The sequence below is a fragment of the Cherax quadricarinatus genome, chromosome 19, assembly GCF_038502225.1.
Source record: "Cherax quadricarinatus isolate ZL_2023a chromosome 19, ASM3850222v1, whole genome shotgun sequence".
NCBI lineage: Eukaryota > Metazoa > Arthropoda > Malacostraca > Decapoda > Parastacidae > Cherax > Cherax quadricarinatus.
This window is the reverse complement of record NC_091310.1, coordinates 455272-483111: the sequence shown is the minus strand read 5'-3', so window position 1 is coordinate 483111 and position 27840 is coordinate 455272. Positions and strand designations below refer to the sequence as shown.

Here is a 27840-nt window from a genome sequence, read left to right as displayed (position 1 = left end):
GGTGATATTATTTATACAATTATTACAGTATTGCATAACAGTAAATCTTCTTTTTTTTGGTTTGAATAAAAATTCATTACATGAATAAAAAATCCAAATGGAATTCATTTGTAAAGCCTGAAAACGTAACTAATGAACAGAGGAAATGTTAGTTTAGTGCCAGGAATGCCTGCATTGTTTATTCTGAATCCTATTTTGAAATTGGAATATTTTGAACTTTGCACTAAATAGGCCAAATTACCAATTTCTGGTCACTATTTTGTTGTTGAAACAGTTGGCTTGGTGATTTCTTGTGCTCAATTGATAGGATAGAAGTAATACTAGTAAAATAGCTAAGAATTTGATTGACTGGAATACTGTAATTGGCCTAAAATGGGAGTCAAAGTCGGCAAAATGGCCAATGCGTAAATATTGCCGACATCAAAATTCGCAAGAGCATAATTTCATCGATTTTCCATCAAATTTCGTACTTTTTGTTTTATTACCTTCAAAAAAAGATTCTCTACCATTTCATAAGAAAAAATAGAAAAATTATTTTTTGAAAATTCTTGGGCCCTGGTACACACTTTGAAATTTGGCCTCTGGACCCTGAAAGGGTTAAAGTTATTGCGTATTTTATATGTACTCTGGTAATTATGCTTATATGTACCTGAACCTAAATATACTTACACACTGTGCTGGCATGTAAGTACACATAAAAATCACAAGTGTCTCTCTACTCATGATGCCATAGTAATACTATGTAATAATAATCTCTCTAGGGCACATTAAATGTCTTATTTTACGTTAATAAAGACATTTTCATTAATCCATCTATGATATTTTCTTCAAAATTATATAAGAAACACATTACATAGCAGATAAACATTATATATACACCACAGAATAAAAATTGACAAATATGAGATTTGTTTACAAAGAGGCTCTGTAGGAGTGTCGGAAGAATTATGTTTTCTCTAGTCAAACACTGGGGAATAACTGTAGATAAATATTCCTTTCATATGCCTTCACTCTATATATAGCAATTCACGACCCTTGTGGGTTTAGTGCTTTTTTATGATTATAATAATAATTTGCAATAATAATTTGTAATAATAACTTACAATAATAATACGTAATAATAATAATTTGTCAGTGCATCATTCCTTCTAAAAATTACATGAGAATGGAAGTGTTGGTCTTTATTTATTCTACTGTACCACTGTGGAGACAACTTGTACACAATGTAAGGTGTTTGTATGAATGTTTATGAACCATAACCAGATGCATCATCTGTTTGTTTACATAGTGGGTGGGGTGGCCAGACTGGCTTCCCTACACTACCCTACCTACTACACCACTTTCTACAAATACCTAAATACTTTTCACCTTTCACCCTACATTAAGACTACAAATATTTTATGGTAAATAATGTGTGTGTAAAGGTAGAAAGTTGAAAGTGAACATAATAATAATAATAATTCTATCTCTTTGTAAAAGTTACAATGTGTAATTACAATTTTGATTTGCTAAGTACATTATTATTATTGTAATAAAAAAGAAGCGCTAAGCCACAAGGTTTGCTAAGTACAGTGGACCCCCTGTTAACGATATTTTTTCACTCCAGAAGTATGTTCAGGTGCCAGTACTGACCGAATTTGTTCCCATAAGAAATATTGTGAAGTAGATTAGTCCATTTCAGACCCCCAAACATACACGTACAAACGCACTTACATAAGTACACTTACATAATTGGTCACATTCGGAGGTAATCGTTATGCGGGGGTCCACTGTACAAAGATAACCACTATCATGTCGAGGCATTTCAGGCAAATACATAGTAACTAATTAAAACTAGATAAGATAATAGTACATTTAATTCTCAATTCTTATGACCAGAGTCTTTGGTAAGATGGGTAAGGAAGAAGGATGGGTAAGGATAGAAATATTGGAAAATGGTGGGAGGGGGGAGTGAGGCAGGATATTAAAGGTAAGTGGCCCAACCACTTTGGTGCAATTTAAAAAGTGTATGTGGAATAATAAAAAATTCATGAAGGGGTATAATACTAACCCATCAGTCACATATATATAACAGATATATAAGTACATGACTCTGAATTGGTAGTAAATATACAAGTTGCAATTGCTTTTTTTTTTTCTGCGATTGCACAACGAATATTTAAACGACAATGAAGGCAATTTTCTGGACACTTCATAAAGGATTACTTTACACATTAGCTTCTTACAAGGTGGTGTCCTGCCATAGTAAATGTAGCATAATTTCTACAGTAGAATGTTATACAAGATATCTCCCTAATTGGGGGCGATGATTTTCTTAGTACAGTACAGTGGACCCTCGCATACCGTTGGCATTACATAACGTTAAATCCGCATACCGATACATTTTATCGCTAAGATTTTGCCTCGCATACTGCTAAAAAACCCGCTCAACGCTGTTCATCCGAGACGTGTCTAATGTGCGGCCTGAGCCAGCCTCACATGTTCCGCCGGTGGCATTGTTTACCAGCCAGCCTCCGCGGTAACATCCAAGCATACAATCGGAACATTTCGTATTATTACAGTGTTTTTGGTGATTTTATCTGCAAAATAAGTGACCATGGGCCCCAAGAAAGCTTCTAGTGCCAACCCTACAGCAATAAGGGTGAGAATTACTATACATTGCTAAGTATGAAAGTGGAGTGCATGTCTCCGAGCTGGCCAGGTTGTATAATAAACCCCAATCAACCATTGCTACTATTGTGGGCAACAAAACAGCAATCAAGGAAGCTGTTCTTGCCAAAGGTTCAACTGTGTTTTCGAAACAGAGATCGCAAGTGATGGAAGATGTTGAGAGACTCTTATTGGTATGGATAAATGAAAAACAGATAGCAGGAGATAGCATCTCTCAAGTGATCATAAGTGAAAAGGCTAGGAAGTTGCACGAGGATTTAATTAAAAAAATGCCTACAACTAGTGATGATGTGAGTGAATTTAAGGCCAGCAAAGGTTGGTTTGAGAGATTTAAGAAGCGTAGTGGCATACATAGTGTGATAAGGCATGGTGAGGCTGCCAGTTCGGACCACAAAGCAGCTGAAAAATATGTGCAGGAATTCAAGGAGTACATAGACAGTGAAGGACTGAAACCTGAACAAGTGTTTAATTGTGATGAAACAGGCCTGTTTTGGAAGAAAATGCCAAGCAGGACCTACATTACTCAGGAGGAAAAGGCACTCCCAGGACATAAGCCTATGAAAGACAGGCTTACTCTGTTGATGTGTTCCAATGCTAGTGGTGATTGCAAAGTGAAGCCTTTATTAGTGTATCACTCAGAAACTCCCAGAGCGTTCAGGCAAAAGAATATCCTCAAGGCTAATTTGTGTGTGCTGTGGAGGGCAAACAGTAAGGCATGGGTCACTAGGGACTTTTTCTATGACTGGTTACACCATGCATTTGCCCCAATGTGAAAGATTACCTAACTGAAAAGAAATTAGACCTTAAGTGCCTCCTGGTGTTAGACAATGCCCCTGGTCATCCTACAGACGTGGCAGAGCGACTTTATGGGGACATGAGCTTCATTAAGGAGAAGTTTTTGCCTCCTAATACCACTCCTCTCCTGCAGCCCATGGACCAGCAGGTTATTGCAAACTTCAAAAAAACTGTACACAAAAGCTCTGTTTGAAAGGTGCTTTGTAGTGACCTCAGAAACTCAACTGACTCTAAGAGAGTTTTGGAGAGATCACTTTAATATCCTCAATTGTGTAAACCTTATAGGTAAGGCTTGGGAGGGAGTGACTAAGAGGACCTTGAACTCTGCTTGGAAGAAACTGTAGCCAGAATGTGTAGACCAAAGGGATTTTGAAGGATTTCAGGCTAACCCTGAGAGGAGTATGCCAGTTGAGGAATCCATTGTGGCATTGGGAAAGTCCTTGGGGTTGGAGGTTAGTGGGGATTATGTGGAAGAGTTGATGGAGGAGGACAATGAAGAACTAACCACTGATGAGCTGCTAGATCAACTTCAACAGCAAGAGGCCAGACCTGAGGAAACTGGTTCGGAGGAGGGGAGAGAGAAACTGAAGAAGTTGCCTACTTCAAAGATTAAGGAAATGTGTGGAATGTGGCTTAAAGTGCAAACCTTTTTTGATGACAATCACCCTAACACAGCTATTGCAAGCCGTGCTGGTGACTATTACACTGACACTGTTGTGAAACACTTTAGGGAAGTCATAAAGGAACGAGAGGTACAGGCCACTATGGATAGATATGTTGTGAGACAGAAGTCCAGTGACTCTGAAGCTGGTCCTAGTGGCATTAAAAGAAGAAGGGAAGTAACCCCAGAAAAGGACTTGACACCTCAAGTCTTAATGGAAGGGGATTCCCATTCTAAACACTAAGACTCTCTCCTCCTCCCATCCCATCAATCATCACCAGATCTTCAATAAAGGTAAGTGTCATGTAACTGTGCATGCCTTTTTCAGTTTGTGTGTATTAAAATTAATATTTCATGTGGTAAAAATTTTTTTTTTCATACTTTGGGGTGTCTTGCACGGATTAATTTGATTTCCATTATTTCTTATGGGGAAAATTCATTCGCATAACGATAATTTCGCATAACAATGAGCTCTCAGCAACGGATTAATATCGTTATGCGGGGGTCCACTGTACACATAGAATGGTTCTGGTGTTACCCAATCATCATCTGCAGGGAGGTTGCTCAAGATCATTGGTCGATGGTAATCGTCTTTATGGATGAAGCGATGCACCCTCTGTGGGAGAGTCATTCTTTGGGTCCTGTGAGGAGGAGTATTGATGATATAATGAGAGGTATTTTCAACTAGGAGAGGATGTTCTCTATCTGGCATGTAGAGTTCTTGCATTGCATAGAGTTGTTTCTTCTTCAGGGTGTCAAGGCGTACATTTAAGGCAATAATATCCTGTTGTACGTGTAAATCTGCCATTTTAACTCTGTCTCTCCTCCTGGTGCCCGTAATAAAGCGGAGAGCTCTATTCTGGACCGGTTGCAACTTTAGCATGTTGGTCTTTGTTGCTAACAACATTGGGACACATGGGTATTCGAGTATTGGTCTTATCACCATTTTATACAGATGTTTTTTGACATGTAGAGGGGCTTGACTAAATCTAAAGAGACTGCAAAGACCAGCTTTGGCTATGTTGATCTTTTTATTTACATGAGATGTTGAGTGGAGCAGCCTGTCTATTTCATATCCCAAGATTCTGTTAGGATTTCTAATGGCTACAGGTGTTCCTCTGATGGAGATACCCCCCTTATCTTCGATGGTTGATGCAAAACATCCTATCGTGCTAACAAGGACTTTGTCAGGGTTAGTCATAATTCTCCATTTCTTTTCCCAATTAGATGTTCGACGAAGTTCAATATTCATTTTTTCTATGACTCTCATACTTGTATTTTCCTGTTACCGGAGTTGATGAGACGACATGGATAACATCATCTGCAAATTGCGTTATAATTGTACCATTAAACTCTGGTTGAGGGAGATCATTCACATAAATGTTGAATAGAATTGGACTATGACAAGAACCTTGTGGGACACCAGCTGTCGGTATAAAAGGCTCTGTCGATCTGCCGTGAAAGGTGGGAATGATTTTTCTTTGAGTTAAGACGTTATATATTAACCTGAGAAAGGTCCAGTTATGGTCTGGTAGGTCAATAAGTTTGTATATAAGACCATCATGCCATAAGCTATCAAATACTTTATGAACATCTCTGGTGGCAATTAGGGCAAGATTGCCCTGATGTTTTAGACTCACAACAGTATCGAAAATAATATTTATTGCATGATGGGTACCTCTATGTGTTCTAAAGCCAAACTGTTTTTCAGTAAAAAGGTGATTAAACTCCATATAGTAATTCAGTCTGTTGGAAATGATCTTTTCAAGAACTTTTCCAGTGACTTCAAGTAAAGATATAGGTCTATAGTTCCGTGGTTGGTGGATGTCTTTATTGGGCTTAGCAAGAAAGATCATCTTAGCAGTCTTAAAATCAACTGGAAAATGTCCTGAGGCCAAGATGGTATTAAAGATATTAACCAAAGACTGTTTACAATTTCTGGGTAGGAACTTTATTTGTTTCATTGTTATTCCAGAGAGACCAGAGGCTCTATTTCTCATTCTTCCAATAACCTGACTTATCTCAAGTAATGTAAGTGGGTGGGCGTCTTCAAGAGTTGATGTATTGATGGAAGGTAGTGGTTGTAGATCATCTAAGTTCTCATCTCTCCATTCATTTACCAACTGATAGTGATTATTGTTAAATCGACGACTGTTATTGTGGGAGAGAATTTTCTCCCATACATCACCCATCAAATTAGCCTGGTCCTGTGGATCGCCTAGTTTAATCTCCACATCTTCATCAGTGAAAGTACGAACTAGGTAGTTAGGAGCCTTGTGCATTGCCCCTAAAAGTTGTCGGATCTTACTCCAAAATTTTGCTGGCTCACGTTTATACTGATTAGCTTGGAGAACTAGCAATTTCCATAAGTCACGTTTGTGATGACTAATCATGTTAATTAATTCTTGCCTCAATCTATTCAATGTAGCTACTGGTGGTTGCCACGTTTGAAGATGCCTTCGACATTCTGCTTGATAATTTCTTAAAGCATCTCTAATTTCCCTAGTAGGTTTATATTGTTGATAGATCTTTGTGGAAGCTAACTGGCAAGTTGCATTAGTAGCTTCAATTATTCAATTGTGAAGGGACCTGATCACGTCATCAGTTGCAGTGGAAGGTAGATTTTCCAACGACACAATTTCATCTTCACCTAGAAATGCCCTAAAGGGGTCAAATCCTAGGGTGTTCAGATTGGGTTTAGGAGGTATAGGTATTCTAAATGGAGAAGTTTGTAGTTGTATTATAATAGGGATATGGTCAGATCCTACGTTTCCACCAGGAGAGATACGACAACGAAAGAGGTCACAGTCTCTGTTTGTCAGGACTATATCTGGTGTCCCTGGATGAGGTCCAATATACGATTTAAAGAATGGGCCTTGAAATGACAAGTTTCTGGCTGTCATGTTATTAAATAGTTGTTTTCCTTTTAAGTCACCCAGTGGAATACCAGCTCCACAGTTAAAGAGGGTAGGGTGATGAGCATTAAAATCTCCCACTAGAATTGTTGGAATATTTCTGATTAATATCCTATGTAGAGGAATTGACTATATATTGTTGTCTCGGGGGAAAATATCCAGTTCCTATCACTAGTTGGCCATGAGACGTCGTCATTTCTATTGCAAGAATGTTATCTTCATCAACATGATTTTTAAATGTACACGTATAGCCTAATTTAACTAAGATGGCTACACCACTAAAGGGTCCTCTCGATTTCTCCACAGTAGAGTAACCACGTAATTTAATATGTTGATCAACTCTTGCAGCTGTCTCATTCAAGAGGATAACATCGGGATTGTAATTATGTAGTTCAACTTCAAGGAGGTAACAGTTATTAAAGAAATGTTGAATATGAAGTTGTAAAATTGTAATCCCCATTATTTCGTGCACTTCGGACGTGTACTGTGGACTGAACGCCTGCAAGTAATTCCTGCTGGACTCGTCAAGGGGAGGAGGGAAGTTCTGAGTAGTTGCTTGTGTATTGAAAGTGTCATTATCTTCACTAGAATTGGTAATATTAACAGAATCATTAGAGTCATTATTAGAAAACTGAGGTGTGACATTCCCAGTTTCAGGAAGCAGAGGTTCGTGAGAGTTAATGGGAGACTGTGGAGGCTCCAAGGGGAAATTTGGAAGGCCAGGTGAATTACCCTGGGAAAGTTCCTGTTCAACAGGATCAGCTGCAATAGCGGAAGAGTAAGCACCAATCTCTGGGGCATCGTTAGGGTCAGGTATTGACTTATCGGGTCGAGGGAAGTTGACAACTTGGTTATGCGAGGCGGGTGATCCCTGGACAAGGGATGAATTAGACTTATTTGTAGAAGTAGAGTAGGGAACATACTTCTTGTTATGAGAAGGCTGGGCCATAATTGCCTTAACATTATCTGGGATAGTAATGGGAGTGATCCCATTAGCCATTAACAGATCATTTAAAACCTTAGGGCAGAGTTGAATGTCACCACTTGCAATGTCTTTGGCCATCATATACATTAGTTGCGCTCTCGTCATATCCCCGGCTGAGGATACCTGAGACATGGGAGGTGAGGTTGAACTTTGTTGTTGCGTTTGTGTATGTTGTAGGTGAGGGTTAGATTGGGGCACTCCAAGAGGGGCAGAATTCCAAACATTGGAACCAGTGGTAGAGACCTGAGGAGTCCCACTAGATCAAGGCAAAGCTGGGAAGGAAGTTTGGGACATTGTTGGAGGTGCCTGGGGAGTGGTCTTCTTAGAAGTGAACAGTTTCTTACCTTCTAGAATTTTCTGCATTTCCTTTTTCCTCTCAGGACAGAAAGCAGAAACAGCATGGTGTTTTCCATTGCAGAGGATACACTTGGGCGTATTTTTATTATTACAATCTCTATAAGAATGTTGGCCAGAGCAAATGCTGCAAATCTGTGCTTGAGTACTGCATTTGTTGGTGGTATGACCAAATGCGTAACATTTAAAACATTGTGTAACACTGACAAATCGTTCAAGAGAGATTTGGTCAGGTGTACATCTGGTGCCAAAACATTTGAAGCCATTTTGACACACAAGTTTGGCCTCTTCTGGTGTCACAAGTGTTAACTTGAATGTTACCTGGTTGTTGCCAGATTTGGAGAATTTATGTGCTTGGACAGCATGAAATTCAGAATTCTCAGTATTAAAGTCCTCAACAATTTCCTGCACTGTGCTATCTCTCATGATGCTGTTGATTCTGGCAACAAACACAGTTCACTGAGCTTGATAGCTTTCAGGTGCAATTAGGTGGATTCCAAAAGTCGTCAATTTGTCCAGGACGTCCTGCTTAAGTAGTTGAAGTAACTCTTCTTCAGAAGAGAGGAGAAGTACTACCCCAGCGTGGGTTGTAAAAACTTCCACTGGAGCAACAGTTGAATTGGAGCAGATACATGCTAGAATTTCTTTCTTCTTCTTTAGGTTACCATCTACATGTAATCTTACTCTTATTCGCGCCATGATGTCCAGGAAGGTACATCTGGCACATAAGTTGCTTTGACAAAAAGGGTTTTTCCTTAGTGTTTGTCTAACATCCTATTTCAGCTGACTTATGAAGGTCAGCCCCTAAGATAGCCTACCCTCGAGTGGTGAGGGGGAAAGGGCCCAAGGCAAAGATAAGCCGGATTTTAAAAAACCACACGGGCTACCAGATGGTCAAAATGCCTTGTGTTAACTCGCCAAAGGCGAAGTTGTCGAAAAAGAAGAAGATAGGAAAGTCAGAAGGATAGCAATGTAAGTAGTATGTTAGTGTGTGGGCCAGTGTAGATGTTTGGGTGAGGGGAGGATGGGGAAGGATGGGGGGATGGGGAAGAGAGGGGTGAACAAGCAAGTCACCACCTTACCCTCTTGATGGGATGGGGCTCGAAGTGACTGCAAACAAGTTTCCTCTCAGCTCTGGTCAAGAACAACTCAGGATAACCCAAGAAAAATCTCGAGTAACAGTGTTCAGAGTTGCTCTGCTCGAGAATTACTCAGGATAACTGAAGAGCAGGAATGGCAACGTCTTCTCTTCACGGCGGCTGGACGGCTTCTCTCTGTATATACAGTGGTCCCTCGCTTTTCGTAGTTCTCGGCAATCGTAAATTTCGCCAATCATAGGGGTATTTTCGTATAAACATGGACTCGCTTTTCATAGGTTGACTCGCGAATAGTAGTTCGTCCGGGATGCGTACACACGGTGTGAGCCAAGGCGGCCTCCCTACCCAGCCAGTCTGGCATTGTTTACCAGTGAGTGAAGGTCCCCTCAAGTGCTCCTACGAATTATTTCATAATATTCCACTCATTTTAGTGCTTGCAAGTACTAAATAAGCTACCATGGCTCCAAAGAAAGCTCCTAGTGCCAAGCCTGTGGTAAAGAAGGTGAGAAATATGTACAGTGACAAAGTCTTGGGCCATTTTAGGGAAGCGTTAAAGAGACGCCAGAAACAGAGCTCTCTCCACAGTTACTTTGCGAGACAGGACTAGAGTGACTCTCAAGGTGGTCCTAGTGGCATTAAGAAACAGAGAAGAGAAGCAACCCCAGAGAAGCAATTGGTACCTGAGGTGTTGCTGGAAGGGGATTCCCCTTCCAAACTGTAAACAATCCAATCTCTCTCCTCCTCCAGTCTCCCATACACTAAGAAGAATCTCCAATAAAGGTAAGTGTTATGCTGTTAATGTTTCATTCATCATTTCCCATTGTATTGTTTATGTACTACATGCATATTTCATGTGAAAAAATTTTTTGTTTTAATACTTCTGGGTGTCAGGAACGGATTAATTGTACTTGCATTATTTCTTATGGGGAAAATTGATTCGCAAATCGTAAATTTCGTTTACAGTAGCTCCTCCAGGAACGGATTAATTACGAAAAACGAGGGACCACTGTATCTGTATCTCAGTGTATTTTCTGTATATCTGTATTTGCATATCGAGTGTCTGTATTTTCTGTATTTCTGTCAATAGTACGAAGTAATTATTGCTTAAAACTAAACATAGAATAGTGGTTAGCTGTTTTACAATCTTGTTTGGACTTAATCTTATGTATACTTAATCTTATGTATACTTAATCTTATGTATACTTAATCTTATGTATACTTAATCTTATGTATACTTAATCTTATGTATACTTAATCTTATGTATACTTAATCTTATGTATACTTAATCTTATGTATACTTAGTACAAACTCTAATTTACAAGGAATGGTGCAGGTGGTAATATTTTATGGAATGGCAGAATTAAAAGCCAGGTCACATGATAAAACTAGCCAGTAGATGTTTGGCTGATTTGGTTAATATTTTGTGATAAGATGATTTTTTAGCAGAGTCCTAAATTTATAAGTTGTCTGGGGATCCTTGACTTGTTCCAGTAGTGAGTTCCAGATCTTTGGGCCTTTTATGTGCAAAGCGTTCTTGCATAGTGAGAGTTTTACTCGAAGGATGTTGAAAAGGGTTTTATGCCTTGTATTGTGACTGTACATTCTGTTGTAACTGTCGAGTAGTAGTTTTAAGGGGGGGGGGTTACAATGGAGTTTAAAGTTCTGTATATGTAGTAGGCACAATAATAAGAGTGCATGTTTTGTATATTTAGCAAGTTGAGTCTTTTGAAAAGTGGTGGGGTGTGCTGTCTAGCGCAGGAGCTGGTTATCACCCGCACAGCAGCTTTTTGTTGGATTATTAAGGGTCTAAGGTGGTTGGCTGTGGTAAAGCCCCAGACACATATACCATAGGTGAGGTAAAGATATATTAGAGAGTGGTACAAGGTAAGGAGAGTCGTTTTTGGTACATAATAGCGTATCTTGGAAAGGATTCCTACTGATTTGGAAATTTTCTTGGAAATTTTACTCTCCCCTCCTCCCATCCCATCAATCATCACCAGATCTTCATTAAAGGTAAGTGTCATGTATTCTATTGTTAGTAGAGTACTACAAACTGTGCATGTCTTCTTCAGTTTGTGTGCATTAAACTTAATATTTCATGTGGTAAAATTTTTTTTTTCATACTTTTGGGTGTCTTGTCTGGCCCTCAGCAACAGAAGCCAATATATGTACACAAATGGGGTAAACTCTTCTGCACAGCCAATTAAAGTTGGTGTCCCACAGGGAAGTGTCCTTGGCTCTCTTCTCTTTCTCATATACATAAATGACCTACCAAATGCATCGCAACTACTATTTGCAGATGACACTACATACGTCTTCTCTCACCCGAGCCCAGTCATGCTAGCCAACACTGTGAATACCGAATTACAGAAAATATCTACCTGGATGAGGACTAACAAACTTACTCTAAACATTGACAAAACTTACTTCATTCAGTTTGGTAACAGAGTTACAGATGTCCCTCTTAACATAATGATAAATGGATCATCTATCACAAAGCTCACAGAGGGAAAATTCTTAGGAATCCACCTTGATAATAGACTCAAATTTCAAACACATATACAACAAATTTCCAAGAAAATTTCCAAGACCGTAGGCATACTATCGAAGATACGGTACTATGTTCCACAGTCAGCCCTCCTGGCCCTATATCACTCATTTATTTACCCCTATCTCACCTATGGAATTTGTGCATGGGGATCTACAACATTAAACCATCTCAGACCACTAACTACCCAACAAAAGGCTGCAGTCAGAATAACAAATTCCCACTACAGGCAGCACACTCCACCAATATTCAAAACTCTAAACCTACTCACCATACAAAACATCCATACTTATTACTGCATCTACTACATACATAGAACACTTAACTCGGATATAAACCCTCCCCTCAAACGTCTCCTTACCAACCTCAACAGAACACATGACCATAACACAAGGCAGAGATCACTCTTTGATGTTCCTCATGTTCATCTGATGCTATGCAAAAACTCAATACACATAAAAGGCCCTAAAATCTGGAATTCATTACCTGTGAATATAAAAGAAACACAGTCTGTTTATAAATTCAAGTCTCTTCTCAAAAATCACTTACCCACAACTAAATAAATACAGGTCCTCCATCACAAATCCGGCATCATTGGGACCTGTAGTGTGCCAGATTACTGAGTTTGCCAGATTACAGAGTGGTTAGGTTAGAATACACTTAATAAAATTAACCAACTTGACTTGCACAAAGTTCACTGAACATCGGCAAAAGTCGAACATTTCCGCTAATTTGAGCTCAATTTCAAGGTACTTTTCGTCATGAAAACAATCAAAATCATGTCTATTTCTGTAATATATCTTCCAATCTATCAAATGAGTCCAAAAAAATGAGAATACAACCATAAAAACCATACGAAAATATACTGCAAAGAGGCGGCTAATGGCTGAGAAGTGAACTCCCTTATTTATCGTCCGTCTTTTTTATTTTTGTTGTATGTCAAGAAGCATCTTTCCATCATACAGTGCCCAAGTTTCAATGAGATAGCCCAACAAACAACCGAAAAAAAAGAAATATTTACCAAAAATCATATATGGCAAGCCCAAGCCAGGTACTGGAAATAAGTCACTTTGTCTGACTTTTCTAGGTTATCCCAGGTTCTCTATACATACACTGCGATGTATGATAATCTATGTAACTGTATTTGTGTATACCTGAATAAACTTATTTCCTTCTAGTCTGTCAACTGAGTACAAGAAACCGCCCATTCACTTATTTCAACTACCCAATAAAGTGGTCAGAAATTGGCAATTTGGCCAATTTCACACAAATTTCAACAGATGCCAATTTCAAAATAGGGTCCAGAATAAACAATGCAGACATTCCCGGCACTAAAATAGCATTTTCTCTGTTCATTAGTCACGGCTACAGGCCCCTCTTATATTACTCTTGCTTACCATTTGGAATTTTTATTCACAAAAAAATAGAAGATTTACTGTTATGCAGACTGCTGCATTATTGTAATAATTGTATAAATAAGGTCAACCCATTCTTGACTGCGTATTGGACTGGCAGGCGAACAGATATTGGACGGTGATGTCGCTTGTTTACTCTTGAGTTTCGCTAAAGAATAGAACATTTTCGCTACTGTGAACGCAATTTCAAGATAAGATAAGATTTCGTTCGGATTTTTAACCCCGGAGGGTTAGCCACCCAGGATAACCCAAGAAAGTCAGTGCGTCATCGAGGACTGTCTAACTTATTTCCATTGGGGTCCTTAATCTTGTCCCCCAGGATGCGACCCACACCAGTCGACTAACACCCAGGTACCTATTTGCTGCTAGGTGAACAGGACAACAGGTGTAAGGAAACGTGTCGGAATGTTTCCACCCGCCGGGAATCGAACCCGGGCCCTCCGTGTGTGAAGCGGGAGCTGTAGCCATCAGGCCACCGGGCCACCAATCAATCAAAATCATATCTATTTCTGTAATATATTTTTCATTCTATCAAATGAGACCAAAAAATGAGAATATAACCATAAAAACCATACAAAAATATACCGCTAAGCGGCCACTAATGGCTGAGAAGTGAACTCCTCTATTTATGGTCTGTTTCTTTCATTTTTGGTGTACGTTAAGAAATATTTTTCCATCATACATTGCCCAAGTTTGAATAAGATAACCCAACAAACAAATGAGAAAATAATAATAATAATAATAATAGTATCTTTATTTACTACACGTACATGTACAAGGTATACAGGCCTAGCTGACATCAGTGACATATTACTGTATAGAAAGGCACTTGTTATGCTGAGTATTTCAAGAAAATTAGGTTAGTGTCCCAGGATAACACCCACACCAGTCAACTAACACCCAGGTACCCATTTACTGATGGGTAAACATAGACAACAGGTGTAAAGAAACACTCCCAATGTTTCTTCCCTGGCTGGGAATCGAATATTTACCAAAAATCATATATGGCTAACCCAGGCCAGGTACTAGAAATAAGCCACGTTGACTTTTTTGGGTTATCCTAGGTTCTCTACACACATGCTGCTGTGTGTGATAATCTATATAGAGAAAATAACTTTTCTGTTTCAGGTTTATAGTGCAGTACGAGTGTATATCACAGTTAGCCCTGTTCTATACTCCGTTTTCTCTAATATAAGCCCCAAGACAGGGATAGGAGAATGGTATTTGTATACCATATCCTCTTCATACCTTTGTTGAACTGCTTGGTATTACGCCAAATATTATTTATTCTGGAGTATTTGACATGTTTTATGTTATTTATATTGTTTATTATATCATATTAGATCAATTGTGATAGGCAATAAGCTGTAGTGTTGATATTAGCGTAATAATAGAGCATATTCTCCTGCATCATGAGACTGAGCTCATGACAACCAACAGTGGCTTCAAAGCCACCTTATCTTTAATGGATAATGTGTAGATGAATGGTTCAGAGAACCAACATGTTGTTGAATTAGACACATGTGCAACTCTTGGGTATCTTTATTGAGGAAACGTTTTGCCACACAGTAGCTTCATCAGTCCATACAAAGGATAAACTTGAAGAACAGGAGGAGAATGAGGTAATCAGTCCCTCAGCCTTGAGTCGATGTGGTCAGTCCATCAATCTTGAATATAATACGGCATATGAGCGGTTTATAAGCTGCTTCTCCGCTCATATGCCGTATTCTATTCAAGACAGCGGCAGCAGCAACAGGAACCTTGTCCTCTATTTTTACTTCTACCTGAGGTTCCCAGCAGCCCAGTGATGACCTAATCAAGACCTGCATAACACTAACATGTGTGGATACCCAGAATGATATAAAACAACTGCAGAAATCACCCAAAAGTTCACAAATTTACCAACTAATAAGACTCGTTCTAGCAACTCCTACCCCGCTGCCACTGAAGTGATACTCCACAACATTCACCCAACACCCATCGCCTACTATTCACCCGAAGCCACAGCCAATGGACAAGGGTCAGAACAATAAAAGAAGATCCAGTAACCAGCTAAGGACTCCTAACATCAAAGGTGAGAGCAGTAATAACACGAGGAAAACTTGTAGTACTGCCAGCCAGGACACAACCCTCATCACCCACCGACATCACCACAACACACGAAAGACAACAACAAACATGGCCGCCGCTACATTCCAAGATAACTCCTTCCCAGTATTTGATGTCAAGAAGATCACCGACCCAGAAATAGCTAAACTCCTTATGATTCAGAACCAAACGATCACCAAACTAACTCAAGAAATGCAGGAACTAAAGGCTAGCAATGCAGATTACCTCAACAAGATCACTGCTCTAGAACATAAACTAGACACTCTGGAACAACAAAGCAACACCCACACCCGGTCCCTAGACACCATTAACACTCTAAAAGACCAAGTCACCCTACTTACTACCAACATTACAGAGGAAAGATCAAGAGTGGACCAACAACTTGCCAATGTCATAACCAACTTCCAAGACCATAATGACCAACAGCAGCTATCTGACGCTGTTGTAGTTAACAGCAAACATCTCCCACCCACAGTCACCCAAGAGACCTGCATGGAGACCACCCTACAGCTTATCAAGGACCACCTTCGCCTTAACATACGTAGTGATGACTTAAAGGATTGCAAACTGATGGGCTATCAAGCAGGTAAAAAAACAGTGCTGTTAAAATTCCAAACTAGCTTACAAAGAAACAACCTACTAAAAACATCTATTTCTATGAAAACTGATGTTTACGTCAATGAGTGCCTTACCAAAACGAGACAAAACCTTCTTTATCGGCTAAGAAAATTGCGCTATGCCCCAAAAATCCACCAGTGCTTTGTGAGGGATGGAAAAATAGCAGTTAGGAAACAGCCCACTGGGAAGAGATACTTCATCTCCACAGAACATGACCTTAAAACATTCCTAAGTGAGGCTGGACTAACAGAATCAGAGTAAAGTGCAGATAATACCCATAGTCCACCGTTAGTGTTATATTGTCATAAATTTGTGCCCCCCTAAAATTCTAATACTCCAACTACTTTTAATTGTCATTGTTGTATTCAACGACCATTCTACCTCATAGTCTTAATTGTATTTAATATCTACAGAATCTATCTCCTTTTTTACAACTTACCACATCACTGTTCCATCTTATTTTTTTTATAAACTAACCATAACTTGTCTTCAATAATTCTACCTCACTTTAAAAAATACTCAATTGCCCAATTTTATTTTAAATCCCTATTATTGCCCAATTTTACTTTAAACTATATTGATCAAACTTACTGTAAACTTCTTTTATTGACCATTTTTATTCCATACTTTTTTAACCTATTATTTTCAACTACAACTTTTATATCATCCTGTCTACCATCTTACTAGCATATTATAACCAAGTCATTGCCAATTTTATTTTTATCATTTTTTTTTTATTATTTTGCTACCTTAATTTGTGTATTTTATCCTGTCAATTTAAATCTAATTATACTCTAATTCTTGTAAACAACTTATATAAGACCTTAGTGCAATTACAATTGAGAGTCTTGTTCCTTTATTATATTATTAGATTAATCACAGTTTTACTCTAGCTCATTCTAGCTCAATACATAGTCAATACCAAATTCACTATACTAGACCATAGGGCAATCACTAGTGAGAGACTGGTGCTATTTGTAATTTGTATTTTTATACTATTAGACTAAACCTAGTTGTACTATAGCTCTTTCTAGCTCAATACATAGTCAATACCAAATTCACTATATTAGACCATAGTGCAATTACTAGTGAGAGACTGGTGCTATTTTTAATTTGTATTTTTATATTATTAGATTAAATTCAGTTGTACCATAGCTCATTCTACCTCAAGACATAGTCAATACCAAATTCACTATATTAGACCATAGTGCAATTACTAGTGAGAGACTAGTGCTATTTTTAATTTGTACTTTTATATTATTAGATAAAACCTATTGTACTTTAGCTCACTCTAGCTCAAAACATAGACTCCACAAAAGTCATTATTAGACCTTAGTGCAATTACAAGTGAGAGTCTTGTTCTATTTTTAATTTGTATTTTTATATTACTAGTTTATACCTAGTTGTACTTTAGTTCATTCCAGCACAACACATAGACAACATCAACTTTTTAATAACCATAATTTAAACCTAGAAGATGATTGATCACGTTGACCCTGATCTAAACCTCCATAATCTGACACCCAATCAAAACCTATTGGAAAGTAACTGCCTTTATTACACAGCATCACAAGCCACCACTATCCTAAACAATGCTAAAAGTCTATCAGTACTTAACTACAACATCAGGTCCTTAAGCAAACACTATGATGACCTCCTAGCACTCCTTGAATCACTAAAGACACCCTTCTCCTGCATTATTCTTACTGAGACCTGGCTTAAGCAGGACACAATAGATATCTACCCTCTACCAGGATACACAGCAATTCACAACTGCAGAACAAACCAAGTTGGGGGTGGTATTGCAATCTATTACTCTAACCAATTATCTTCTCTTAGCACCACTTGCTTTAGTGATGAATATGGGGAATACATTTTTGCTAATTTTACTGTAAAAAACCTTAAGACGCCTATAACAATCGGTGCCATTTACCGGATACCTCACACAAACATCCCAAATTTCAGTGAGAAATTAAAGTCACTAATAACAAACAGACAAATGAATAAGCACCACCTTCTCTTAGCTGGAGACTTCAACATCAACCTTGGCTTACTAGATGATCAGCCTGTAACTGATTTCATCAACAATATGAACAACACACTTCTCATACCAACAATAACTAAACCAACCAGGCTCACTGAGACAAGTGCAACCATAATAGACCACATATGGACCAATATACTAGCCCCCCTTAAATCAGGGATAATCACAGATAGCACTACAGACCACTACCCTACCTTCCTCCTGACAAACATTAGTAAACCACCACTTGAATACAACAAAGTCTCATTTAGACTCCATGACGAGGCCTCAGTAAGGAAGTTCACAGCTGACCTAGAGACTGTTGACTGGCCTACAGAATTCTCCAAGGCCAATGGTATTGATGACTGGACAGACATTTTTCTTAACAAATTACTTAGACTATACAACAAACATTGTCCTATAAAAACAAAACAGATCACAAACAAACGGCTTGGTTGCCCATGGCTAACCAGCACCATTCTGAAATCCATTGACAAGAAACACCAATATGAAAAGCAATATAGACAGGGCTTAATACACAAAGATACTCTTAAACACTATTCATCAGCTCTCACCAAAGTGATAAAAAAAGCCAAACAACTATACTACTCCAGTAGATTCACAGACACTAGAGGAGATACAAAAAAGACCTGGAAAACACTCTCTCAGATTCTAGGGACCCACAAACTGAGAAAAACCAAGAATATTGTCCTAACTAAACCTAATGAAACACCACTACATCCCACTGACACAGCTAACAAGATAAACGACTTCTTCTCAAACATAGGATCTAATCTCGCCAGTAAAATCCCACATACCAATGCCCATGCCGGGGACTACCTAGATGGAAATTTCCCTAATTCCTTCTATCTTGCACCAACTGAGCCCACGGAAGTCATTGAGATCATAAAGTCACTTAAAAATAACTCGGGGAATCTGTCTCATGTCCCACCATTACTGTACAAGCGAGCGGCCCATGTCCTTTCGCATGCTATTTCATTACTTTTTAACAAGTCAATAGAGACTAGCACCTTCCCGAAACTACTCAAGATGGCAAGGGTTACACCAATACATAAAGGTGGTGACCCTACAGACTTAAACAACTATAGGCCAATATCTAACTTACCATTGCTATCCAAAATCTTTGAGAAACTCGTGCACAGGAGACTGTATTCATTTATAACGGCTCAAAACATACTCAACCCCTGCCAGTTTGGATTCAGGAAAAATAAAAGCACTAATGATGCAATCATAAAAATGCTAGATCTGCTTTACACAGCATTGGAAAATAAGGAATATCCACTAGGAATTTTTATTGACCAAAGAAAAGCTTTTGACACAGTAGACCACGACATCCTACTCCACAAATTTGATCACTACGGTATAAGAGGCCATGCGCTTGCTTATTTCAAATCTTACATTACTAATAGGTATCAGTACGTCACCATTAAAGACACAGCATCAGCAACACGGCCACTTGATACTGGAGTTCCGCAGGGAAGTGTCCTTGGTCCCCTGCTCTTCCTCATATACATCAATGACCTTCCAAACGTATCCCAACACCTGAAACCCATTCTCTTTGCTGATGACATGACTTATGTCATCTCTCACCCTAATCTTGCCACCCTCAACACCATTGTGAATGAGGAGCTGATTAAAATATCGACTTGGATGACAGCCAATAAACTTACGCTTAACACTGACAAAACCTACTATATTATGTTTGGTAGCAGAGCAGGAGATGCACAAATTAACATTAAGATTGACAACACTCTAATTACCAGAAATAATGGGGGAAAATTCCTAGGCAACAACCTGAATTTCAGCACCCATATCCAGCATATAGCCAAAAAAGTATCCAAAACGGTTGGGATCCTCTCCAAGATACGATACTATGTGCCGCAAAATGCCCTTCTCACACTATACCACTCACTTATTTATCCATACCTCACCTATGCTATTTGTGCTTGGGGATCAACTGCAGCAACACACCTAAAGCCAATAATAACCCAACAAAAAGCTGCAGTAAGAATAATCACTAAATCCCATCCCTGGCAACACACCCCCACACTCTTCATAGATCTAAACTTACTCCCAGTTCAGTACATCCACACTTACTACTGTGCAATCTACATCTACAGGGCCTTAAACTCTAATATCAACCTTGACCTAAAACGCTTTCTTGATAGTTGTGACAGAACCCACAGGCATAACACCAGACACAAACATCTCTATGACATTCCCCATGTCCGACTAAACCTTTACAAAAATTCAATGTATGTCAAAGGCCCTAAAATCTGGAACACCCTATCTGAGAACTCTAGAACTGCAGACACATTCATCACCTTCAAAACTACCATTAGAAAACATCTTATCTCCCTGATACACCCCGTCAACTAACTACACGAATACCACCTGGTGGTTCACACTTACACTCACTCACTCATTTGACCATAAACAGAAATATTAATCTCAGTCTTAAAATAATGAATCCTGTGATACTCCAATACTGAAACTATGTACTGTGCCAAAACAAAAGCATTCACATTGCTAAACTCACAAACTAGTATTTAGTCACTTAGCCATAATACCAACTTACCTCATAATTTGTAATATTTTACAATTAAGAATAAAACTAAGTATGCCCGAAATGCCTAGCCATGCTAAGCGTTCTAGTGGTACACTCTGTAATCACAATTTTACTACATGTAAACCAAACAATAACCAAATTTCTGTAAACTCAGCATTGTAATCCTTATAGAGAATAAACTTTGAATTTGAATTTGAATTTGAATTTGAAGATTGATGGACTGACCACATCGACTCAAGGCTGAGGGACTGATTACCTCATTCTCCTCCTGTTCTTCAAGTTTATCCTTTGTATGGACTGATGAAGCTACTGTGTGGCAAAACGTTTCCTCAATAAAGATACCCAAGAGTTGCACATGTGTTTAATTCAACAATGGATAATGTACTGTGTAGGTGCTTTACATAATGAGAAGCATTTCTTTTATTCATTGGAACCATGGCTAGGGCTAAACGTAAGCAGGTTAAAACAATAAATGGAGAAAAAGAAATTGGAATGACTTATGCAGCAAGTAGCACCACCAAACAGTACCAGCAGGTTGGTGTGGCGACCCTGGAAATTTGAAATTATGCTAGCCAAAATTAGTGCCGAATAACTGAAGGAACCAAATAACTGATTGCCGGATTTGTGATGGCGGACCTGTACTGAATAACTGTATCTTATAAATTGTATCTCACAAATGTTTCTCATAATTGTATCTCATAAATGTTTAACCTATGATCCAATCAAACTTTGTAATTTTTTATTACATTACCTAACTGAATACTCCATTCTACTGACTGCACAGCAACACAGTAAATGACCTTATGACCTGTCTTTGTAATGCTCATTTGTGCTTAATTGTAATCTGTTTACAATAATGTATTACCACTGAATATATCATTGTTTAATTAATCTTAAGTTAACTTTAAGCCTGCCCATAATGCTCACATACAAGGGACTTTGGCAAGTTACACTTAATTACTGTATTTCTTTGTACTTCTCTGTATCATGTTCAAATTAATAAATAAATAAATAAAATATAAATGCAGTTCATATCAGGTATTTTACAAGGTAAGAATAACAAATATTAATGAGTACAGTACCATTATTTAGTGAATTGTAATGTTTTGGTTTGCAATTTTCCCAGGTAAACTCCAGGTAATTTTTCAGGAGCTTTTAGATCAGATAGACAAAACTTCAGAAGGTCACCCACGCTAACTGATCAGAACTTAGTGTTCAACTATATATAAAACGGCACTACTAAAAATATCTTAATTAAAATTCTGAATCTAAATTTATTTTAAATAATGAAATTAAAACAATATACAGTTCTCAGAAGAGTCCCTTACTCTTACCTTTCCTCCCTCTTTCTCTACCTTTCCCATTCTCTATTTTTCTCATTCCCTCTTTCTCACTCACTCCCACCTTCTCTCACTTTGTATCTGACACAACACTATATACATGTATACTCACCATCCCCTCGCTATTGTGTTTGATGTAGCATACACGGACTCTGTGAAAGCCTTCGACAAGTGTAACCACGGTGTAATAGCACACAAGATGTGTGATAAAGGAATAATGGGAAAAGTTGGCAGATGAATCAACAACTTCCTAACAACTGTAACACAAAGAGTAATAGTAAACAGAGTAAAATCTGAGGCTGCTATGGTGAAAAACTCTGTTCCACAAGGCACAGTACTCACTCCCATCCTGGTCCTCATCCTCATATCTGACATGGAGATGTAAGCCATAGCTCTGTGTCTTCCTTTGCTGATGACGCCCAAATTGCCAGGACAGTGTCCTCCATCGAAGACACCGCAAGCCACCAAGCGGACATCAACCAAATCTTCAAGTGTGCCACTCAAAACAATATGAAGTTTAATGAAGGGAAATTTCAACTACTCAGATATGGAAAACTTGAAGAAATTAAAACTGTATCAGGGTACACAACAAATTCTAACCATACAATAGAGAGAAAAAATAATGTGAAGGACCTGGGAGTGATATTGGCAGAGACGACAACAATGTACATGTATCTACCACATCTGCTAGGAAAATGAGAGGATGGGTAATGAGAACCTTCAAAACTAGGGATGCCAAGCCCATGATGATTCTCTTCAAATCACTTGTTCTCTCTAGGGTGGAATACTGCTATACACTAACTACCACCTTCAAGGCGGGCAAAATTGCTGACCTGGAGAGTATACAAAAAAAGAACTTTCACGGCACACATAAGAACGATAAGGCACCTAAATTACTGAGAATGGTTGAAGGCCCTTCTGTATTCTCTGGAGATCAGGCGAGAGAGATTAGTACCAAACTTGCACATGAAAATCACTCCCTATGAAAGCAAAAGACTCAGCAAAAGATGCAACATTCCCCCAATGAACAGCAGGGGTGCCACCAGCATGATAAAAGACAACACAACAAGTGTCAAGGGCCCAAAACTGTTTAACTGCCTCCCAGCATATATAAGGGGGATTACCAACAGACCCCTGGTTGTCTTCAAGGTGCTGGACAGGCATGTGAAGTCAGTACCTGATCAGCCAGGCTGTAGATTGGACATCAGTTTTCTTGCAGCCAGCAGTAACAGCCTGGTTGATCAGACACTGATCCACCATGCGGCCTGGTCTGACCGCCGAAATCCTCTTCAGGTATAGGCTACAGGTTAAGAAAAGATTTACTAGAGAAATAGTCTTACTCCACATCTCTAGTAACTATTATCAGAAACCTAGTAAAATATTAAGAGAAAAACAGATTTAACAAGAGTTAGGCTAAAATAGACTGGTATAAGGTAGTTATATGGGTCATACATAAACAATTATTTAAAACTTAAATCATCACTATTTATACAATTAACTTTAATCACAATATACAGGTATTATTTGTGTTATAATAATAAAAGGACCCCAATGGAAATAGTTACTCTGTCCGACTTTTTTTGGTTATCCTACGTTTTTATACATATGCTACTATGTATTAGATTTCATTCAGATTTTACCCCGGAGGGTTAGCCACTCAGGATAACCCAACAAAGTCAGTGGGTCATCGAGGACTGTCTGTCTTATTTCTTTTATGGTCCTCAATCATGTCCCCCAGGATGCCACCCACACCACTCCACTAACACCCAGGATGCCACCCACACCACTCCACTAACACCCAGGTACCTACTTGCTGCTAGGTGAACACAACAGGTGTAAGGAAACATGTCAAAATGTTTCTACCCCGCCGGGAATCGAACCCGATACCGGGAATCGAACTTATACCCACATTAACACAGGTTATAAAGTTTGTGTCAACTTATACCTACATTAACACGGGTTATAAAGTTTGTGTCAACTTACACCTACATTAACACGGGTTATAAAGTTTGTGTCAACTTATACCTACATTAACACAGGTTATAAAGTTTGTGTCAACTTATACCTACATTAACACGAGTTATAAAGTTTGTGTCAACTTACACCTACATTAACAAGGGTTATAAAGTTTGTGTCAACTTATACCTACATTAACACAGGTTATAAAGTTTGTGTCAACTTACACCTACATTAACACAGGTTATAAAGTTTGTGTCAACTTATACCTACATTAACACGGGTTATAAAGTTTGTGTCAACTTACACCTACATTAACACAGGTTATAAAGTTTGTGTCAACTTACACCTACATTAACACAGGTTATAAAGTTTGTGTCAACTTACACCTACATTAACACGGGTTATAAAGTTTGTGTCAACTTATACCTACATTAACACAGGTTATAAAGTTTGTGTCAACTTATACCTACATTAACACAGGTTATAAAGTTTGTGTCAACTTATACCTACATTAACACGGGTTATAAAGTTTGTGTCAACTTACACCTACATTAACACAGGTTATAAAGTTTGTGTCAACTTATACCTACATTAACACAGGTTATAAAGTTTGTGTCAACTTATACCTACATTAACACAGGTTATAAAGTTTGTGTCAACTTATACCTACATTAACACGGGTTATAAAGTTTGTGTCAACTTATACCTACATTAACACGGGTTATAAAGTTTGTGTCAACTTATACCTACATTAACACAGGTTATAAAGTTTGTGTCAACTTATACCTACATTAACACGGGTTATAAAGTTTGTGTCAACTTATACCTACATTAACACGGGTTATAAAGTTTGTGTCAACTTATACCTACATTAACACAGGTTATAAAGTTTGTGTCAACTTATACCTACATTAACACAGGTTATAAAGTTTGTGTCAACTTATACCTACATTAACACAGGTTATAAAGTTTGTGTCAACTTATACCTACATTAACACAGGTTATAAAGTTTGTGTCAACTTATACCTACATTAACACGGGTTATAAAGTTTGTGTCAACTTATACCTACATTAACACGGGTTATAAAGTTTGTGTCAACTTATACCTACATTAACACGGGTTATAAAGTTTGTGTCAACTTATACCTACATTAACACAGGTTATAAAGTTTGTTTACACAATAATTTACCATCACAGTTTCAATACAACTTCTTCACAAAACTACAAAAGCGGTTCAACTCGCCTCTATATATCTTATTTCAACTCACAATAATTACTACAATAAATACTAATACTAGCAAAATAAACACACACATAAAAAATTAACTTTATGCCCTATATTACTGCTAAAAATAAATTCTAGTGACAACATATTGGAACCAACAATAATTGAACATCAATAACAGGTTAAAAATCGTAACGAAATCTTATGTCTTATTGAATACCTACTGAGTACCTACTGAGTACCTACTGAGCACCTACTGAGCACCTACTGAGTACCTACTGAGTACCTACTGAGCACCTAATGAGTACATACAGTTTAGGCGAAACGTTTCGGAATAAAGTTGCCTAATTGTTGCCTATGTGTCTTACCTACCAACAGTTTGTTAGGTTTTTTTTTTTTTTTTTATATTTTATTTAAAACATGACATTACAAAAATATAATATGTAAAACTCATTTAAGTCTATAAATTAACACAATCCTCCCTACAGCTAATGTTCCAGGGAGGGGACACAGAAACAAGAGGCCACAATTGGAAGTTGAAGACACAAATGAGTCAGAGAGATAGTAGGAAGTATTTCTTCAGTCATAGAGTTGTAAGGCAGTGGAATAGCCTAGAAAATGACGTAGTGGAGGCAGGAACCATACACAGTTTTAAGACGAGGTTTGATAAAGCTCATGGAGCGGGGAGAGAGAGGGCCTAGTAGCAACCGGTGAAGAGGCGGGGCCAGGAGCTAGGACTCGACCCCTGCAACCACAAATAGGTGAGTACCACACTTACAACTCCGTGTGGGTACACCCCCCCCTCCCTGCTCCCTCATCTTATCACTTAACCCAAACCTGTTGGAGCTAATCAACAGAATTACATGATATGAACAACACTTTTATATACACATCCCTCGAAATGGTACTTAATAATCGACTACAGACCATGCAATGTATTGCACTGAACATATTATACAGACATATTACCCCCCCCCCCGTGGTTATCCAACCACCCCACTATTTACAACCTAACACACTATAAACAATGAATGTTGCCTAATCTAATATCACACAGCAATGATCAAAACATTAATTTATGTAATTGTCCTAATGGTTCAGTTACATAACAATATGTATTACATAACAATGGTGATATAGAAAAGTCACAAAGACATACAAAATTACTACAAAACCATAAGAATAAACTTAGTTTCAAAATCCAACACATGTAAGCCTCTACACATTTAAACATGCAATTCCAGTGTTAAAACAATAACACAGCTTCAACTATGACATTCAAGCTCTATACAGCTTATATGGACATTACATAGTGCTATTGACAACAGTACAATACAACATAAAATATAACCATGACATAAGTAACACATAAATACTGTGCCTAGCACGCACCTAACCATAAAAACCTATAACACCACTGTTGCCCAACTTTATTTACACTATCTGACGTACATTAACCTCTCTACTCTCAAAACAAAACTGAAAATTGCAGAACACCAGTGACAAACAATAATGCACAGACATTAATACAAACATATCACAATATATCACTGGACACCGTGCATGATCACAGCATCAACACTATGCAGTGCAAGGCACCTAGAAAACAAGTTGGAGCAAATACATGCAATTATTATAGCAAATCCCAAATTACAATGTCATTACCGTAAATCAATATTACCACACACAATATGTATAATAAGTGTAAAGTCCAGTCACACAAAAACTGGCCAGCTCCACAGGTGCTAGCACCCGTGGTCCACATATTATTCACTCATGCATCACTCATCCAACACTCTCGCAAAACTTTTGTTATCCATTACCAGGGAGGCAACCCTGTTTTCACCCCTGACTTCCCTACCCCAGCAACACTTTCCAATCATACCCTCCCCTCCCTCGTATATTACAAGTCTAATAAAACCTGTAACGTAAGTTGCCTATATCCCTCTGAAAAATCCTTCACCCACCTCCTCCCATAAATTTCCTTATTTCTACATACCGTTTTATAGAACGTTAACGCTAACACCCTCCTCTTCACCTCAGTAACCTGTTTCCCCCGCAATCCCCACACTATATAGATATAATCTGCCATAATGTATCCCACAGCTCTGATTTTTTTTTTATATTTTATTTAAAACCAACAATATACAATAGACAAAAGGAAAAACCATAAAGATGACAATATATGAACAATAACTGAAAAAACATTACATTAGATATTGAAACATTAACGAATAACATAACAATATAACAAATATGACCACTATTACCTACATATAAAATCAGATACCGAAGCTTAAAATTGTCCTAAACTAGCTACATGTGGATAAGTTAACTTTCGCAAAAACATGCAAACCTATATTAACTCTTCCTCAAATTAATCATCCTTGCTCTTAATTTACACTAGAATAATAAAATACAAGTATAATAAAGAGCAGTTTGAATCAAAGAACATTCCACAATTATCATAAATTTACCCTAACCTAACCTAGTATTTCATCTGTATTATAAATGTCTAATCAACACGAAAATTT

The 27840-nt window shown here is 38.1% G+C and overlaps 1 protein-coding gene across 29 annotated transcripts in view; it reads right to left on the bottom strand.

Moving 5' to 3' along the window:
- Positions 1-27351, bottom strand: part of LOC128690345 (uncharacterized) — a 125990-nt gene extending 98639 nt beyond the window's left edge. For 3 of the 29 annotated variants that reach the window (XM_070086511.1, XM_070086515.1, XM_070086537.1), the window contains exon 1: positions 23299-23405. In XM_070086511.1, the coding sequence (XP_069942612.1) occupies positions 23299-23381 (83 nt within the window). In that variant the 5' untranslated portion in view covers positions 23382-23405. The other 26 variants (XR_011392171.1, XM_070086538.1, XM_070086524.1 and 23 more) reach the window with 21 other exon arrangements.
- Positions 27352-27840: the final 489 nt, after the last annotated feature.